Source organism: Hyperolius riggenbachi, chromosome 10 (genome assembly GCF_040937935.1).
Source record: "Hyperolius riggenbachi isolate aHypRig1 chromosome 10, aHypRig1.pri, whole genome shotgun sequence".
In the NCBI taxonomy this organism is placed as follows: Eukaryota; Metazoa; Chordata; class Amphibia; order Anura; family Hyperoliidae; genus Hyperolius; species Hyperolius riggenbachi.
In genome coordinates, this window is record NC_090655.1 from 135,236,740 (window position 1) to 135,256,914 (window position 20,175).

The 20,175-nt window shown below is 44.9% G+C and overlaps 1 protein-coding gene across 7 annotated transcripts in view; it reads right to left on the reverse strand.

Moving 5' to 3' along the window:
• CDH23 (cadherin related 23) overlaps positions 1–20,175 on the reverse strand; it is a 1,682,716-nt gene that overhangs the window by 1,253,539 nt on the left and 409,002 nt on the right. For all 7 annotated transcript variants that reach the window (XM_068258239.1, XM_068258233.1, XM_068258238.1 and 4 more), the window contains exons 5-6: positions 16,129–16,176; positions 5,505–5,597 (exon numbers count right to left, since the gene is read on the reverse strand). In XM_068258239.1, coding sequence (XP_068114340.1) covers positions 5,505–5,597; positions 16,129–16,176 — 141 coding nt within the window. The remainder of the gene's footprint in view (positions 1–5,504; positions 5,598–16,128; positions 16,177–20,175) is intronic.

Below are 20,175 nucleotides of genomic sequence, written 5' to 3' on the forward strand. Positions count from 1 at the left end.
CCTCTTGTTTCCCCCCCATTCCCTTTAGATTGTAAGCTTGTAAGGGCAGGGCTCTCTCCCCTTCAAAATCATTATACATTTTACTCATCATGTTACTTTTATCACTGTCATTACCAATTCTATATTTTGTATTTTGTATATTTTTTTTGTATTTTGTCACTAATTATGCATCTTGTATATTGGTGTACACCATTGTCTGTATTATTATGTACCCCATGTTTGTTTCTTACTTTGTACAGTGCCCCGAAATGTGTTGGCACTTTATAAATCAATAATAATAATAATAATTATAGTCATACACACACGGTTAGCGGCCATGTTTTTGTTTTTAAACACTGTCTAAATCTGGTGATTAAAAGCCAGGAGCGCTGCGGGGAGTGGCGGAAATGGAAAAGAGGGATCCAGGAGATCACAGTGACTCGATTGGCATGTTTTTTTACTGTACTAACCGGACAGTATAGATTCTCTTTAAGTGCTTAATCAGCTCTGCTGAGACACTAATTACCTCACCTGTGAATGTTTGTGGTTTTCTGCAAAACATGCACTGTTGGTGGGCCTTGAGGAAAGGGTTGGGGAACTCTGATTCATGGCAAATTTTACCCTGAAAGAAATGTACTTCTTATTTGATTGCATTTACATATATGATTTTCGCAATAGTGGTCCTTTAAATAGCTGGCATTGCAGATTTGTCCCTTGGAATTACTTCTCACACTGTATGGGAGAAGGACTTCCTGTTCCCCTGTAAGGTCTGTCCTGCTGCCATCTGTTGTCTGTACAAATCTAGATTGCAAATGAATTAATAAGAAATAGGACTGGTTACTGTAAATAACAAGCACAAATACTTTGCACTCAGGTGGTGCTGGGCTGCAGTTCTATATCTTTTTAAAGAACAGTCATTCTAGGCTCATTCACAAAAAGACGATGCTTGGTGCTTATTTTCCCAGTGGATTTCTTGCTTTAGTCCCAGGAAAACTGGTGCCACAGCATGCAGTGAAACATTAGGAGGCACTTCAATCCAGCGTTTGCCAAAAGGATCTTCCATTACAAGTTCAAATTGTACAAAGGCTAAAATGTACAGTAGAACGTTCTAGCCACTTCATTTTAGCAGACTCTGTGTAGCTTTGTACTACATCAGGCAGAACAAAGCTTGTAGCTACAGTGATGAGATCAAAGTTATACAAGGTTTGTGCTGGAAGTTTGACCAATATTGAGTGGTGCAGAGAGGTAAAATGCATAAGATTACAATTTCATGTCTGTAGATACGTTAGTCTCATCCAGTGGCGTAGCAATAAGGGGTGCAGAGGTGCAACTAGACCAGGGTCCCTGGACCTGAGGCCCTCCTTCAGTCACTGCATTAGGGCCAGATTCCACTATGCCAGCGTGTTTTGCTGGACTCACACCAGCACTTGCAGTAATGCCAGTATGCCTCCAAATGCCATGCAGGGCTACAGGGATTTGAATGCATGCAGCAGTAAACTGCCAGCATGCGATTCGGACAGCAAGCCTACTGATGAAATAGGCAGCGTTTCCCCACTCTAATCACTTGTGTGGGAATGCTGCAGGATCCGCTGCAGTAAAAATAGGCCCTTAGATCTTTATTGGCACTTAGGCCTCAATTCACGGAGCTTTATCAAACACTTTATCAAACCATTGATAATTTACCTCATGGGTAAAATCTAATTTTGAATTCACTAAAGTGTTATAGATTTATCGAATGTTTTATCGATGAAATGGTCAATAAAATTAGATTTTACCCATGAGGAAAATTATCAAACGTTTGATAAAGTGTTTGATAAAGCTCTGTGAATTGAGGCCTTAGTTGTAATAATCATCTCTACGTGTGCTAAATAGTGGTAATCATTAAACTATTCCTTTTCCTCTGCATACAGCGTTGTCACACAGTAATGGTCTGTATTATGTGATTATTACATTGTACACACAGTACTAGAATGGGGAAAAGCAGGTAATTTGGACGCCCACTAGTGGCAAAAGCTTGGGGGCTACCAAAGGGGCCTAAAAGAGGTAATGAGGCACCTTATAAACCACGGGCACCCAAATAATCCCTCAATGCTGCCATTTCAATGGGCACCTATGGCCCTAAAAATTAAGTTAAAAAAAATGTCAACGATTGGCATTTGGGGGGGGGGGGGTGGATTAGCAGTGGAGAGAGTGCCGAGATTAAGGGTGTGGGCGGTTAGGAGTCAGGTAGTATGCTTTTGTGTGTGTGTGTGTGTGGGGGGGGGGGGGTTAGGGTTAAGCATAGAAAAGGTATTTGTGCAGGGGGCGTTTGGGTTTAATTGTGAGGTAGGGTGCTTGTGCGAGGGAGGGCCGTTAGGGTTAGGCATCAGGTGTGGTGTTTTGTGTGTGTGTGGGGGTGTTCGGAGTCAGCTAGAGTGTTTGTACAGGGTTCTGTATGAGAGTAGGGTTAGGTTTAGCTATAGTAAAATATCAGTATTTAATACCGATATTTTGCAACCCTAATTTACACTTTAATAGTAAATGGTTCCTGGGTGCTCAAATTTTCAGACTCCCTTTTATTATGTACGCGGCATGGGGGCCCACTATCACTGCGCCATTCAGTTTTTGATCAAGGTCAGTGTTGCATCTGACAACAAACTGTTGTCTGTGCATTTTGGTGTGGCACAGAACCCCTCCACACCCCTAGTGTGAACCTGCCCCTACTCCACACATTATGGACACAGGTTAACTATTAGCTTTTGCAAGTAAACGTAAGCCACAAGGAGAAGAAACCATCACTTTACATTCAACTCATATTTACTGCATATCTAATGGAAGGGCTGTGTTGATTTATTTGCATTGAGGAACATTGCAAGCGAGATAAACTCAGCAAGCAAAACCCTGTTGTCCATTCCATCAAATGATTCCTAAAGGTGATATTCCTATCATGTAAGCTCATGGTGTGAAATGTATTTACTGAAGGATAATGATATGCCCCACAAGCAGAGCATCCCGCAGGATGATGGTTACAATGACATTCTGTATAGGGAGTGCACGGCTGTGATCTGCACTGAACGAAGCAGAAACTACTGAAATTAAACTGGCACAAACTGCTAAGTGATCATATCCTGGCAAGCTGGGTCAGGGATTGCATCTGTACAGATACCCTGTGCCAGATATTACTAGTCTATTCCAAGTGAAAGGAAACTAGAGAGAGATTCTAAGCACACCTGTATAGAGTGATTTAAAACAAAAATGTATTGAGTGATGCTGCATACTATGCAGCATTCCATACCTGCTATTATGTACAACTGTAAAAAGGGACCCAACACAACGAGGTGGTCCCTAAAGGGTATACACATAATTTGTCTTTTTTTCCCTTTTGCCAGTGCTGGATATTAGTTTATTATCTGTTTATTTTATTCTATAGTTTAACTGCTGCTTACTGCTCATCCATGATAAAAACCCATCCCAACGCGCGCACACACACTAGAACTAGCAACTACCATTCAGGAAGTGCTTTTGATAAAGAAAACCTTAAGAATCCCCCATGAGGAGATGGACTAGTCCAAAACCTGTCGGTTCTGTCAGATTTGAACTGTATACTTTTTTGCTGTAGTGGTCCTTTAAGCTTAGTACACACATAGTGCCGTGTCTGTACAAAACTTGGCTCTGTTGCCTGAAGGATCAAGTCACGATGCCAGCTGGGCAACATTTGTTATATGTGTATCTTTACTGTCTGGAGAAAATGTATTCTAATCAGACAAATCGCACTTTAAAGGGGAACTTCAGCCTAAACAAACATACTGTCATTAAGTTACATTAGTTATGTTAATTAGAATAGATAGGTAATTTAATTTTTTACCCACCCTGTTTTAAAAGAACAGGCAAATGTTTGTGATTCATGGGGGCTGCCATCTTTGTCATGGGGGCAGCCATCTTTTTGGTTGAAAGGAGGTGACAAGGAGCAGGAGACACAGTTCCAACTGTCCTGTGTCCTGATTACCCCTCCCAGCTGCACACGCTAGGCTTCAAATGTCAAATTCAAAATGTAGAAAAAAAAATTTGCACCAAAACAGCAGAACGAGAGCAACAACATCAGAAATCCCATCATGCTTTGCACAGCATCAGGGGAAAAAAGCCCGGGCAGTTTTCTTCTGTGCAGCTAAAAATGAGGCTTGGATAAGAGAAACAAAGTTCTGATGCTGTGAAACTGTTAAAGAAACACCAGGCCTTTTCAGTGCTGCTGAGTCGATTTTTAGTCCGGAGGTTCACTTTAAAGCAGACCTGAACTCTTGCACAGCACACAATGAAAAGTCTTTATCCCACATTCTCTATGTTCTGTGTTACCACCAACCAATTTGCAAACAATAACTGCGCTCCAATGGTCAAGCTAAAATGTTCAGGGGATCAAAGCTAAACAAGAGTCACTTCAGTCCCAAATATACATAAATCCACAATCATCTGTGCTTCATTGTCCACTTCGCCTTATACATAAAGCAGAGGGAGATGAAATGCAAAATTCAGAGAACGCACATGGTGCCAAGTATTGCCACACGCTATAGACACTCTGCACCCCATGCTGCCTCCCTGGGGATGTGCCACCACCATGGAGGGATCAGATCACAACACTGCCCCCTCTTCGTGCGTTCACTCACCAGAATGTTGCTTGTCACACTGCCTATGTTATATCCACAGTGATGATCCACTCTGGTTTCTAAAAGCCGAATCACTTTATTGTAAAAACACTGGTAAACCAATCTTGTACAGACCGCAAGTCCTTGCCAAAGGACACAGAGCCCCTGAATGAGGCACGCTGTGATCAAACACAGAGCAGAGTTGGAGGTATGCTGATGCTGATCCAGGAAGTAGGTGAACTGGTGTGGATGTACTGCCCTGTGTTCTGCGGCCAGAGCTAGTGGTCTGTACAAAAACAGTTTGCTAATTTTTTTTACAATAAAGCAATTGTGGATTTTAGAAACCATAGTGGATCATTAGTGTGGATATAATACATGCAGTGTGACAAGCAACATTCTGGTGAGGGAACCCATGAAGGGGGCTTGATGGGGGGGCGGGGTTTGTGATCTGATCCCTCTGCTTTGGTGGCACATCCCCCAGAAATTCTGGTTGCAGGTAAGATAGGCTAGATCACAAACTAAAGACCACTGGAGGGGATTGGCAGAGACCATAGCGAACAGGCAAGAAGCTATGTCATCCAAGTCCCCATGCTGTATTGCCAGGCTTTCCATGCCTGTCAAAGCCCGACAGAAAAAAACGTGGACACAAAACCGCTCCAGCTGAAAAAAAAAAACAACCCAAAAAAAAGTAACTGGCACATTTATAGGAAAGGAGGGTGAGGAAGGGTCACAATAGTCCTTTCCACAGCTGCTTGTCTGATAATGAAGAAGAGAAAAGTTGTAAAACCTATTATAGCAAATCAGAACAGATCCACCCAACAAACTAACTGCTGTGGGTTTCTATTAAAGAATATATTTTATTATGGAATACAATAATCCATGTTATTTGCAAAACTTGTAAACACCTACCTCTGGTATGCGGACTGTGTATGGCTGCCCATGGAAGGTAGGGGCATTGTCATTGACATCACCAACTTGGATGTTTGCCTTCATTTTAACCACCTGATCATAAAGAAAACAAACATATTTAAAGTGTTTGATTTTTTTTCTGTCTTACTTTGCTACAAACAAGCTGTAACTTATTTATACTGTAACTTATTTATCTCAAGATACACTCATATCTGCTTCTTTTTTAAACTTCTTTCCATGAAATGTTCCAAGAATTCTCTATAGCGGCTTACATCATCTCATCCTGCCCTCCTTTTTCCTGTTAGATATAGCTCTACCTTTAATGCATTTGAACAGACCCTCAAAATAATCTTGGTGAGCAGCAGAGAAAAAGCCAGCAAGTTTTTGCACAGAAATAAAGACGGCAAGCTCCATATCCCTTTCACTACAGGTTTAATTAAAGGGCTGCATATTGTAGTTAAGTTACCGTATTTGCGGACTATAAGACACCTTTTCTCCCCCAAAGTTGGGGGGGGGGGGAGGGTCGTGTCATCTTGTAGTCCGAATCTGCCCTTTCAAGCAGATAAAGATAGTGCAGCGGAAAGTATTCCCTCTACATGCACTCTGTGTTCCATGGCAGGGCAGCCTCAGCACGATCCTCGCATCTCCTCTCTCCACCTTTGGGGCTTGAATCAGCGGGTCAGCCTCAGCGTGATCCCTGCATCTCCCCTCTCCACCTCTTGGAATTGCGGCGGCAGGGCAACAGTCAACGTGATTTCCGCATCTCCCCTCTCCACCACTGGGGCTTGCATCGGCAGGGCAGCCTCAGCGTGATCCCTGCATCTTTCCTTCCCACCTCTGGGATTTGCGGGGGCAGGGCAGAAGAGGGGCAATCCCAGTAATAGCTACATCCACTGTCAGGAGTCCCAATGGCTCTGTACTTCTGTTGCACGTCAATAGAAGGCGCCAGTAAACAAGGAAGTACAGAGGCATTGGAACTCCTGACAGTGGCTGCAGCCATCGATGGGATGGCCCCTCTTCTGCCCTGCTGCCCCAAGTTTCAGAGGTGAAGGAGTAGCGATGTAGCGAACAGTTCGCCGGCGAACGGTTCCAGGCGAACTTCGGGTGGTTCGCGTTCGCCTGCGAAGGCGAACTTTTGCCGAAGTTCGATTCGCCCCATAATGCACTATGAGGGTCAACTTTGACCCTCTGCATCACAGTCAGCAGGCACACTGTAGCCAATCAGGCTACACTCAGCCCTGGAGCCCCAACCCCCCTTATATAAGGCAAGCTCGCTGGCCATTACACTCACTTGTCTGCCTGCTATTAGACAGACTAGGGCGAGCTGCTGCAGAATTGTTCTCCTAGGTAAAGATTAGTTAGGCTCTTGGCTTCTTAGCTTGCTACTGGCTGATTATTATTGCTTTAATAGCACCCCCCTTTTTAGAGCTAATCCTGTTCTTTGAATTTTCTTTTTTTTTCTGTGTGTCAAACTGACACTTTTGTTGTTACTTTTTGTGCTGAGTGAACCCAGCTCACTGCATATAACTACCTTTTGTGTTGAGTGAACCCAGCTCACTGCATCTAACTACCTTTTGTGTTGAGTGAACCGAGCTCACTGCATATAATTACCTTTACTGTTCTTTGAACCCACCTCACTGTATATACCTAGCATCCCCCCCCCAGATGGACAAAATGGACAAAGCAGATAGAGGAAGAGGTAGAGACAGACCCAGAGGAAGGCCACCTGGCAGGTCTGTGCGAGGTGGTGTTGCTGTGATTTCGTGCGGCCCAGGGCCAAAGTACAGTGCTCAGAAGAAGGCACATGCCATCACTTCCCAAGATTGTCAGGACGTGCTTGACTATTTAACACAGAACACCTAATCTCCCGCAGCCACCAGCACTAGTACAAGCACCACATCTGCTGCATTTGACACTTCGCAGGAGTTATTTGGTGTGGAAATCACTGATTCACAGACACTACTGCAACAACAAGATGAAGGCGCAGGTACACCACCTCATACGTCTGAGTTAGGTGGCGATAGTATGGACGTAACGTGTGAGGAGGGGGATGATGAACCACCTGATGTTGGTGCAGTTGTGGAGGTGTCTGAGGAAAGTGAAGCAGCCACCCTCCTCCACACCGACTCTGCCCTTAAGCGGTTTTATCTCCTCTGCCCACAGCAGTAGCCAGTTGACCATGAAGGAAGTATTTGAGCGTAAGAAGCAAATTTCTACCAGTCACCCTCTTGCCCGGCGTCTGACAGCTAGCGTGGCGGAACTATTAGCTCGCCAGCTATTACCATACAAGCTGGTGGAGTCAGAGGCTTTCCGAAAATTTGTGGCTATTGGGACACCGCAGTGGAAGATACCAGGCTGAAATTATTTTTCACAAAAGGCCATACCCAAACTGTACAGTGCAGTTGATAGGCAAGTGGTGTCATCTATTGCTAAGAGCGTTGGGTCAAGGGTCCACCTGACCATGGATGCCTGCTCTGCCAAACACGAGCAGGGCCGCTACATTACGTACACAGCCCATTGGGTCAACTTGGTGACCAATGGCAGCAAGCAGGGAGTACGTGGCTGCGCAGCGGATCAACTTGTGACACCTCCACGGCTTGCAGGAAGGCCTCATGCAACCTCCTCTGCGCCTGCTACATCCTCTTCGCTGTCGTCATCCTCCTCCTCCTCCTCGGCTGGTGCCGCGATCTCCTCTCCAGCTACACAGCCCCCGCACCCCAGGGCCTATGCTGCATGCCAGGTATGACGGTGTCATGCCATCTTAGTCATGTCTTGCCTCAAAGCGGAGAGTCACACTGGAGCAGCTCTCCTGGCTGCTCTTAACAAGCAGGTGAAGCAATAGCTGACCACGCACCAGCTGGAGATCGGCAACGTGTTGTGTGAAAACGGCAGCAATCTCATTTCCGCGTTGAATTTGGGAAAGCTGACACATGTACCCTGCATGGCACATGTGCTGAATCTGGTTGTGAAAAGATTTGTGTCAAAGTACCCAGGCTTAGAGGACGTCCTGAAGCAGGCCAGGAAGTTGTGTGGGCATTTCAGGCGGTCTGACACGGCCATGGCACGCTTTGCGGACATTCAGCAGAGAAATAACGTGCCAGTGAGGCGCTCGTTATGCGATAGCCCAACTCACTGGAATCCCACCCTGCTCATGTTCTCTCGCCTGCTAGACCAGAAGAAAGCCATCACCCAGTACCTGTACAATTACAGTAGAAGAACACAATCTGGCAAGATGGGGTTGTTGTGGCCCAACAACTGGACACTGATGCGAAATGCATGCAGGATCATGCAGCCCTTTGAAGTGACCAAACTGGTGAGTCGTGCTGAAGGCACCATCAGCGACTTGATCCCCTACGCTTACTTCCTGTAGCGTGCCGTGCGTAGAGTGGTGGATAAAGCTGTGGAGGAGCGTGAACGAGAACAGTTATGGCAGGAGGAGTCGTGGGAGCAATTTTCATCCAAACCAGATGTTTCTCAACACCTGCGCCAGCACAGAGGGGGGAGGAGGAGGAAGAAGAGAAGTCGTGTGGGGAAGGAGAGGAGTCAGAATCAAATGATGATGAGGAAGGTGTTTCTGTGAAGGAGGAAGAGGCAGCGGAAGAAGAACAACCGCAGCAGCCGTCACAGGGGGCTTCTGCTGCTCCACGTTCCCGTGGTGTTCGTGGCTGGTGGGAGGAAGAGGAGTTGCGTGCCGTCACTCAGGAAGAGCAAGAGGAGATTGAGAGTACGTCTGCATCCAGCTTTGTGCAGATGGCCTCTTTCATGTTGTCCAGCCTGTTGAGGGACCCCCGTATCAAAAAACTCAAGGCAAATGACCTGTACTGGGTGGCCACGCTACTAGACCCTCGGTACAGGCACAAAGTGGCGGACCTGTTACCAACTCAACAGAAGGCGGAAAGGATGCAGCACTTGCAGAACAAGCTGTCAATGATGCTTTACAATGCGTTTAAGGGTGATGTGACAGCACAACGCAATCAAGGTACCACTGGCAGTAATCCTCCTCCTCCCAAGTCCACGCAGGCAAGGACAGGACAGTCCAGCGATCTCAGGGTGATGTCGGACATGCGGACATTCTTTAGTCCAACGCCTCGCCATAGCTCTTCCGGATCCACCCTCCACCAACGCCTGGACCGGCAGGTAGCCGACTACCTGGCCTTGAGTGTGGATGTAGACACTGCGAGCAGCGACGATGAACCCTTGAACTACTGGTTGCGCAGGCTTGACCTGTGGTCAGAGCTGTCCCAATTTGCCATCCAACTTCTCTCTTACCCTGCCACAAGCGTCCTGTCAGAAAGGACCTTCAATGCAGCTGGAGGCATTGTCACTGAGAAGAGAAGTCGCCTAAGTCACGACAGTGTTCAGTACCTGACCTTTATCAAAATGAATGAGGCATGGATCCCGGAGGGCTACTGCACGACCGAAGACTAAGTCAGTCCCCACACACAGCAATCTCAGGTGGATTCCTGAATTTCTAAGGCCGCTGCTAGCAGCGGCCGCTATACTAATTTTTCTGGTGCGTGTACATGCCTGCCTAATTTTTCTGGCTGCACTGCGGGCGGCTGAAACAAAAGGCATGTACATGTGCCCATCCCCCTTCATGATCATTACTGTCACAGGAGCCCTAGTGGCTGACCGCACTTAGCCTTCTAAACGGTGCCAGCGCACAGATCGTGCGAACTCTGGTCGCAGTCAATGCGCAGGAACCTTTAAGAATTAGCCGCAGACAACTCAGAAGGGAGCCTGTGAGACACGGGTAATTACAACGTCACCTACTGGTTCAGAGTAAACTGCCACCACCGCGGTTACCATGGGACCGTGGAGCCCACTAACTGACTGACTAGTCCTGCGAATAAAACGGTTAAACACACGGTATTCTGTCTAGCCAACAACAAACAAACAGTAGCGTATCTTCAGAGACCCGGGATCAGTTCTGCGTGTGCTGATAAGCAGGGTAGCGGACAGTGAATGACTTGGAGAAAGTCGTTTATTCACGCAATATAAATAATTATTATATACAGACAATTATTAAAATCACAATTATTAAGAAAGTAATAGCCAGTATAAAAAATAAAAGAAGGGAGAAAAATACTTAGTTCCTGGAAAGATGTCCTTTTTGTGGGAAGACAGAGTTCTGGGTTTCAATTTGAGTTCAGAGTTCAGACCAGGTGGATGCCAGCATATCCTCAAGCTGGCATCTGATGAGTTCAAGATGTTTCAGTGTGGAGGACACTGAGTTTGGGTCCTCTGCCATTCTTATGCCCCTGCTTCAGTAGGAGGGAGTGAGGGCGGGGAGCCATACACCCCCTTAGAAGATGAGATGAGCCCTCCCCTTGTCCTGGGGGCTAGAAATCATATCTACCCATATATGGGCTCTATCTCACAGAACCGTACAGGTCAGGGCAGATTTATTAACATTTTCAGGTCTGTCTCGATTTACCCAGCGCCCTGATACCAGACATGAGGGGTGGGACCCCTGTGGTATCATCAGGGCATTTTCGAACTGCCTAACTGGCAGTCCTTACCTCAGAATGTTCTGAAACTTCCTCAGAACCAGCACCGGGGCTCATGCTACACTTCCCCCATGTTTGGCGAAGCTGCCATCTCAGGAACCCCAGAAATATGACAGATCTGGGAAGTTATGGATTATGCTATGAGACTCAGGTTTATTCAGGATGTGTTCTAGCTGCTAACAGCTGACTTCCCTTTGATCTTTACCAGTAAGCAAGGTGTCAAGACCTCCCGGAGATTTGTAGCCTGCCTGGCTGCACCTAGGCATCCTGATCACCCCTTGGTTAATTAACATCTACATGAGATCAGCTAGGTGTCACCTTATACCTGATGGATGGGCCATCCGCACAGCTTGAAGCCAGGGGCTCTCTGGGCCCAGGCTCATTAGCATATCAAAAGAGCCATCCAGCCTTTAGGATGGTGCTCTCTCTGCTAAGAAAAGGACTTCAGCTCCCCCTACACACTTAACCCAGATTGTATCGATTTGAAGCGCAATCGATGCAGGGAATCGAGTGCGATCGCTTTTTCTTCACGGGCGGTTACAGGACGCGCCTGCGGCCCCGCAACCGTCCGTGACAATTACCATGCCGCAGTGAAGGAGCTTTCGTATCACAATGAAGCAGTGACCGCTGGCTATATGAGTGTCTTGGGTGGGGGTGGCACACCAAAGATAATAAGGTCGTTGCTTTATTGTGGTCAGACCAAATTTGATCAGCTGGACAGTCACTGTTGTTCTATCATTGAGCTACCACAGCCCGGCGACCATATGGGCTTGAAAACCGCCACGGCCTGCACTCTGGCCATGTTGCGCACCAGTCCAGCACGGCCGTCACTACGCAAACAGCTGTTTGCGATGCGTTACACAGTGAGTTTGGTGTGTCAGTGTAAAGCAGTACTCTAATTACACTCCCTGATTGATGTATACACATACAAGATGTTTTAAAGCACTTTAGGCCTACAATTTAGCATTCAATGTGATTTTTACCCTTAAAACGCTGCTTTGCGTGAAATCCAGGTTTTTTCCCCGGGACTTTTGGCATGTATCCCACTCCGCCATGCCCCCCTCCAGGTGTTAGACCCCTTGAAACATGTTTTCCATCACTTTTGTGGCCAGCATAATTTTTTCTATTTTTCAAAGTTCGCCTCCCTATTGAAGTCTATTGTGGTTCGCGAACTGAACCTTCCACGGAAGTTCGCGAACCGAAAATCTGAGGTTCGCGACATCACTAGTGAAGAGAGGAGATGCAGGGATCGCACTGAGGCTGCCCCGCCAATCCAAGCCCCAGAGGTCGAGAGGGAAGGTGCAGGGATTCTGCTGAAGGTTGCCCTGCCGCCGCAAGTTCCAGATGTGGAGAGGGGAGATGCGCGGATTGCACTGCTTCTGCCCTGGCCCATCACAACAGGATCAGCAGCTGAAGACGGTGGACTTGGAGGACATCTGGATAGGTGAAATCATCCACCGTTTTAGTTGTAATGTAAAGTTGGTGGTGCTGGTGGGGAATGCAGGAGTTAGTTTAGTGTAGTGTAGAGATACTGGTGGGGAAGCAGGCGTTAGTTTAGTGTAGTTGTAGTGTAGTGATACTGGTGGGGGAAAGTAGGAGCTAGTTTAGTGTAGTGTAGTGCAGTTTTACTGGTGAGGGCATAGGGGTTAGTGTAGGGTACTTGGTCCAGCTAGTGGGGGCAGCAGGAGTTAGTGTAGCTGGGCATTGCAGCTTAGACAGAGACAGCTTAGGGGGACAAATGTCTACAAGACACCCCTGCACTATAGGCGCACCCAGATTTAGTATATTTTTTTTCCTGGTTCTTGTCCTCTAAACCTTGGTGCATCTTATAGTTCGGAGCATCTTATAATCCCAAAAATACGGTAAGTTCTATTTGATGCATTCTTTTACAGTTTGCCTAGTTAAAGTACACCAGAACTGAGAGGTATATGATGGCTGCCAAAGGTATTTTCTTGTTAAACAATCACAGTTACCTGGCAGTCCTGCTGATCTCTCAGGGGGAGGGTGGGTTTAAAGGCCATTTATACTGAAAGGGGGGGGGGATTGTAAGCTACCTATACTGAAAGAGGGGGGAGGTAAAAGCTTTTTATACTGAAGGGGTTGAGGTATTGAAAGATATTAATACTGAAGGGGGGATTGAAGGCTACCTATACTGAAAGGGGAAGGGGGGGCATCTGGCTTCATATAGTTAAAGGGAGGGGGGTCTGGATACCTATACGGAAAGGGGGGGGTCTGGATACCTATATTGGAAGGTGGGAATCTGGCTACCTATACTGAGAGGGTGAGGCATCTGGCTACCAAAACTAAAAAGGGGGGGGGGGGGAGATGCTGCTGGTCAGGGACAGCTAGTGATAGTGGGCCTTGAGTGGTAAGAAGTACAAATCTGGCCCTGGTTTTAAGGCTTTTAACCTGCCTGGCGGTATTATTACTTACAGATTTTATTGTTTAAAAGCTGGGAAAACAAAATGTTCAGGAGGAGCACCATACAAGGATGAAACGGTGTGCCACGATCCAAGCCTCAGTGTCCAAAGAGACCAGCAGCAATCAGTAAATCCAAAGGGATCGGCACCGCTCCAGATAAAGTAGTATCAAAAGCTCTTTTATTCTACTACTCTGGAATGGTGCCGATCCCTTTGGATTTACTGATTGTTTAAAAGCTGTGCAATTTTTTCACAAGCTTTTAGACCCCAAAATCATAATGCTGGATAGATCTGTGGCAGCCCTGCACATTACACACCTCCTATGGATCCAACTCGGGATTACCACTCTGAACTACAGATTTCTGTCCCGACCCTTACTCTGGGTTACCCCCAAGGAGGTTCGTTAAACCTAACAGAGTAAGGGCTTAGATTAGAACCACCATCAGGGAAGAAAGGTTTTGGAATTTTGACAATCAGGGAGGTATAAAGTGGGCCCTGAACTGTACCATGTACAAGGTCACACAACATTTTTATGATTTTTTGTTTTAACAGTAAAACTTTGAAAGTTTACAATATAAAAGATATATAATGGTAGGCCTTGGGCCTGTTCCCGATGGCGACTGTGTCAAGTGTTCCCCACTGTTCAGCACTGTTCCCTGTCCTACAGCTGGCTGGACTATTTTGTTTCATTCAAAACAATGTATTGCGCTAAAAGGAAAAAAACATTCTCATACATGACACACATGGGCTCCTTCAGTTACCATTAACAACCCACCAGGATGTTGCGTTTTAGGGGACGTTATGGTTGCATAACATGCCCCTAATGCAACGCCTGGTGGTGTTGGAGGAGGACGCCAGAGTGAGCCGCGTTGTGCGGCTGTTGGTGCACCTTTTTTGTCTCATACCTTGCGGTGACCATGTGATCGGAACACTCCGCATCACGTGGTCCCGCCAGCCAATCAGCAGCCGCTCCAGGAAGAAAACACAGCAGAAGTGATGGGAAGTCCGGCTCTTTTCAATAAATCGATTCAATGAATTGAGCCAAACTTCCCATCACTACACGGCAGTGCAGTGAATATTAATTAGCCATGTGTTTAACAATAGCGGACTCTCCCCTCCTCCTCTCCTCCTAAAAAAAAAACAAAAAAAAAACAATACTGAGCATGTGCAAACAGTCTAACGCAGCTTAGCCGCGTAGAACGCACAGCATGCTTTTAAATAACGTGCAGCGTTACAATGTAACGCAACGTGGGCACTGTGAACAGCCCATTGATTTTTCATTACTGTGAGTTGGGCTACGTTACAGGCTACTCTAACGTGCGCCTGTAACGTCTCACTGTGAAAGCAGCCTAAATGAGCCATTATGCTTTAAGCCAAGGTTTACTCTTACAACATGAGTCAGTTATTATCCCATTGTACCATGCCTTTCTATACAATGCATTACCTGTTTCCTTCAATAGACAAGAGTGCTGAAAAGGCATAGCAACCTTATAATGCTACCATCAGAGTGTTGTGAACAGGCCACAGTCAGCAATGTCTGTCTTATCCATTGGCATAGTTAAGGAGCTCTGGGCCCCAGTGCAAGTTTTACATTGGGCCCCCCAAAGCACTCTGTTCATAATAATGGATAAGGCACACCAAAACCTGAGGTGCAAGAAGGGGATGCTGAACAGTTTGTTAATGATTACTACTATTGAAAGTGTCTATAGAAGTGATCGTTACTAGCACAGAACCAATACAGAGCTAATACTACATTTGAGGGGGGCGCTCTGGCCCAAGAACCCCGGTGAAGTCGCAACCTCTATACCCCCTATTGCTACGCCACTGGTCTTGTCCTTATATTGGCATCCTTCACAATACATGTGCGGTAAAGATATTTTTAATGAGAAATTACGACAGCGGTAACGTGGTGGCAATAGTTTACAAAAAGTAATTTAACACTTTTTAAAAGTGCAGAATGAGTGTGCAAAATATCATTTTCTGTGGAAAAAATTCCAAAGTCCAGTAAACACAGCTTAAAAGGCTCTATATGCTACATGCATATCATAGGATGCATAGTGAAAAATAGTGCCAGGTACTTACAGGTGATATAAAATCAGTAATTAAGGACATAACAATGCGCTGCACTTTCATTATAAATTTCATTTTTGGGGGAATTTACCTCTAAAATAAACATCCGACATGTTACCGCACTTTCTTTCCCGCAATTTTCCCACAAACAGCATTTTCTGCTGGAAAACATTGTGAACGTTAAAACAGTCATACTTTGGTTGGTAATTTTCAGACAGTTCATTACCGCATACGGTAACGCATTGTGAATGGAGGCCACGGTCTCTATATTTGCCCCAGACTAAAAATACAATCAAATACTGATCAAAGCTTTGCAGCGTGAATAAGCAGTAAAAATTCAGCTCTTAAAAAGAACCATGATCCTTCTGTTATCTTACTCATGCTATCATAAGCATTCGTTTACAGAGAGAAAACACTTGAACTCCGTCTTAAGAAGGAATATTTCCCAGCTCAAGCTAATATTTCATTAGTGACATGCCTCCAATGTCTGCCAGCAGAGACTACCCTAAGCAGACTCTTTATAAATCATTCCTTTCTCCACCTCCGCTGTCACATCTTCCCCTTATCTTGTCCTGTTTTGCCATTCATAGATTTTTATGCCATAAATGAAAAAGTCATACATACCCCCTGGCTGTCGCTGACAGTAAATTCAACTGTGAATTCGGATTTAGTCTGCAGTGAAAAGGAAGACAAAATAATACGATTAGAAATTGTGTTTATCTTCTGACACCAGTGCTTTGGATTTTAGCTAAAAACATAATTACATGCAAAATACCGTTGAGAGTGGTGAAAAGGCGGAACCTGGAGTACATTTACAGATATGGCTCTGAAATAAGGCATTATGTTCCTATCAAGCGTGATCAGCGCAGGCGATGCCCCATGTCTTAAGTGTGATCTTTCATCATACAGGCTGGGGAAAAAAAGTAGTTTCATCCACTAGGTATTAAATAGGAGGATTATAAGAACCAGATCACACAAGAAGCTAACTTCCTATGATATGTATGTATGTGCGAAAGGTATATGTCAATGTTATATGAATCCATTACTAGCATAGGTAACCTATAGAGGAGGAGATGTTTTTGCTGTAGCTTCACAATAATAAGGCAACAATGAAGATATACATGATAAGCAAATTAGTGTCAAAGCCTACTAATTTTAAGCAGATGAGGTAGATTTGAGAATTACACATACTAACAAATATTATCTTACTCTGCTGGCCTTTGGCATTCATATTTTTTAAAACTGAAGTCCAGGAATATATTGTCAGACTACTATAACATTTGATAGCTTAGTAAGCAATGTTGTATGTATATATCAGCTCCACATTCCAGCAGAGTGATGAAGATGGCTTTGTCTGTGGAAAAAAATGGTTGGATTTTCATGTTTCTACATGTAATATTTATCATGTATCTTCCTTGCTAACTATTGCTTTTAGAAAGTTGGAATTTTTTTTAATTGGTTTTAAGGTAATAGGTAATTTTACATTTTTCTACCAATTGTCCATGCGTGCACACACGTTATTCTGAGTTAATACTTTCCCCTTAAAATCCCATCTGCAAGTATATAGTTTGTTTCCCTGTCATTCCAAATCAAAATTCTGTATTAAATACTAGATCACATGACTAAGGCAACTTAGCAGAAGTAGTTAAGAGCATGGCTGCATTGAGGGGGGGGGGGGGGGGGAGGTGCTGGGTGTTTCAGCACCATCCTATACAATTTGTAAGGGAATAGAGCAAACACCGTTCTATCACAAGATTTCAGTTCATGCAGGATTATGTATATTTTGTATGCAAGTGTATGCAGCTTGAAAAAGGACCAGTCAAGTCCCACCAAGATTTAAATTGGTCCATTTTCAAACCACATATTTGCATCCAAAATTTACATAACCCAGCATAAACTCAGAATTATTTGCATCTCATTGATCATCCATAGTGTACATAAATAATCATTTTTAGGTTTCAGGTAACCAGTTGCTGTCAGTTCAGGCATACCCTGCCCTGTGCAGCCTACCCAGCTTGACAAAATAGCAATTGCTCCATGGTATTTTGGGGGGCCAATCACTGCCAACATCAAACAGAAGGGAAAGGTATAGATGATCAATTAGATGCAAATAATGTCTCCTTGCATCCAAATTTCATGTACATTTTACGCAGCTTGAACTTGGACCAATAATAATTGACAGGAAGTTATTCTGCTTGTTCCAACTTCAAACTGCATATAATTAACATGAACTTAAAATACAAGGAGAAATCATTTGCATCTCATTGATAGTCCCCAGTGAAGGGCTTTGTGCTCTTCTACCCCCTCTCTATAGTGATTGGTATGGCCTGGCTATTCTCATATACTGTAGGTGCAGAGCCGAATAAAGGAGCCTATACATAAATAAAAGCAAACTGTGCCACTGGTGTCAAGGGATATATTGGTGCCTGGGACTAGACCAGGCATGGGCAAACTTGGCCCTCCAGCTGTTAAGGAACTACAAGTCCCGCAATGCATTGCAGGAGTCTGATGGCCACAGTCATGACTCAAAGGCAAATGCATTGTGGGACTTGTAGTTCCGTAACAGCTGGAGGGCCGAGTTTGGCCATGCCTGTACTAGACAAAGATATTTTTCTACCATTTAATTTTATAAAACAAAAAGTGCAATCGTACACTATATTTGGCCACATTTTACTCCAGTTCTCATACATATATTTTCCAAACAAACCCTTTGTCGACACATGTTGTGTACATCCTTAACCATTTACCGCCATCCTAACGTATTAAAACGTCATGCTTACTGCTATTAACAGCAACATGACGTTTTAATACGTCGCGCATTCCCGCCGCTGCTACCACCGTGTGTCCGCCGCTACCGCCGCCATTACCGTCGGGATCCCGTGCTGGGCGATTGGGGAAGAGGACTGAACAGTCCTCTACCCAATCGCAGTGCCTGGAGTGAATGGACGTGACCGCGAACAGCGGCTGCGTCCATTCACATAAACAGGAAATGTAACAGTTTAATAAAGTGTGTAAAAAAAAAAAAAAAAAAAGTGAACACGTCCTATGAGTGTTCACCAGCGCCATCTTGTGGCCAAAAAGTATATTACACTTACAAAATACATACATTTTCAAGTATATACACATCATTAATAAAATTACACTTCCAACCCTCCCCCCCAAAAAAAACACTTGTAAAAAAAAAAAATCAGCTTAAAAAAAATAAATAAATAGTTGCCTTAGGGACTCAGCTTTTTTTATTCTATATTTTATGGGGGAAAATTAATTTTAATTTATTACATAGGGGCTTGTAATTATGGCCAGAACAAACAGAAAAATAACCACTTATATTTCAAAATAATATACTGTCGCCATACATTGTGGTAGGGACATAATCTAAACGGTTTAATTATCGGGACCACTGGGCAAATAAAACGTGTTTGTTTTATCCACAGGAGAATGTTTAATTTTAAAACTATAAAGGCTGAACACTGAGAAATAATGATTTTTTTTTCTTTTTTTTTCTGTTTTTCTCATTAAAATGCATTTAGAATAAAAAAATTCTTAGCAAAATGTACTATCCACAGAAAGCCTAATTGGTGGCGAAAAAAACGAGGTATAGATCATTTTCTTGTGATAAGTAGTAATAAAGTTATTAGGGAATAAAAGGGAGGAGCGCTGACAACTGAAAATTGCTCTGGTCCGTTAGGATAAAAACCCTTGGGGGTGAACTGGTTAAATTCAATTATACAGTTCCAACAACAGTCAGTAAAAAATATATTCTCCTTAACCCTCTGGGCGATACAATTGCATCGCCCAGGAGGGGGCGCAGCACTTTTTTTTAAAATTTTTTAAATCATGTAGCGAGCCCAGGGCTCGCTACATGATAGCCGCTGCGCAGCGGCATCCCCCCACCCACTCCGATCGCCTTCGGCGATCAGAGTAAGCAGAAATCACGTTCAGAACGGGATTTCCTGCTGGGCTTCCCCAGTCGCCATGGCGACGGGGCGGGATGAAGTCATGGACGTCGGGACGTCAGAGGGAGTCCCGGTCCACCCCTTAGCGCTGCCTGGCACTGATTGGTCAGGCTGCGCAAGGGGTCTGGGGGGGGCTGCGCGGCACGGCGGGTAGCATCGGATCGGCGGCGAGCAGCGGCGATCGGAAGTTACACGCAGCTAGCAAAGTGCTAGCTGCATGTAACAAAAAAAAATTATGCAAATCGGCACACCAGGGCCTGAGAACTCCTCCTGCACGATATACCCCGAGCTCAGCTCGGGATTATCGCCCAGGAGGTTAACGATAAAAAAAATATATTCCCCTTAACAAATTAACATTTATTGTCCATCTTTATTATGGTCGACCAAGACGGCTTCACAGTATTAAAGAGAGACTGAAGCCTATTAAAATACTTATTTTTACCTGCTATTTATGTTACGCAATGTTAGCAGTGCTGAAACACCAATTTCCCGTGGCAGAATGAGGGCTTTATACCCCCCAAATCCGCAGGGCAAAAATTGGGGAGCGCTTCCTGGTAGAGGCAGAGCTTTGCCCTGTTGCTCTGCCTCTACTGGAGTCAATCTCCGTTGATCGCTGTCTCTCCTCGCCCCTCTCATTCTTCTCTCACTGAGACGGGTGGGGAGAGGCAGAGATCCACGGAGATTGACTCCAGTAGAGGCAGAGCTACAGCACAAA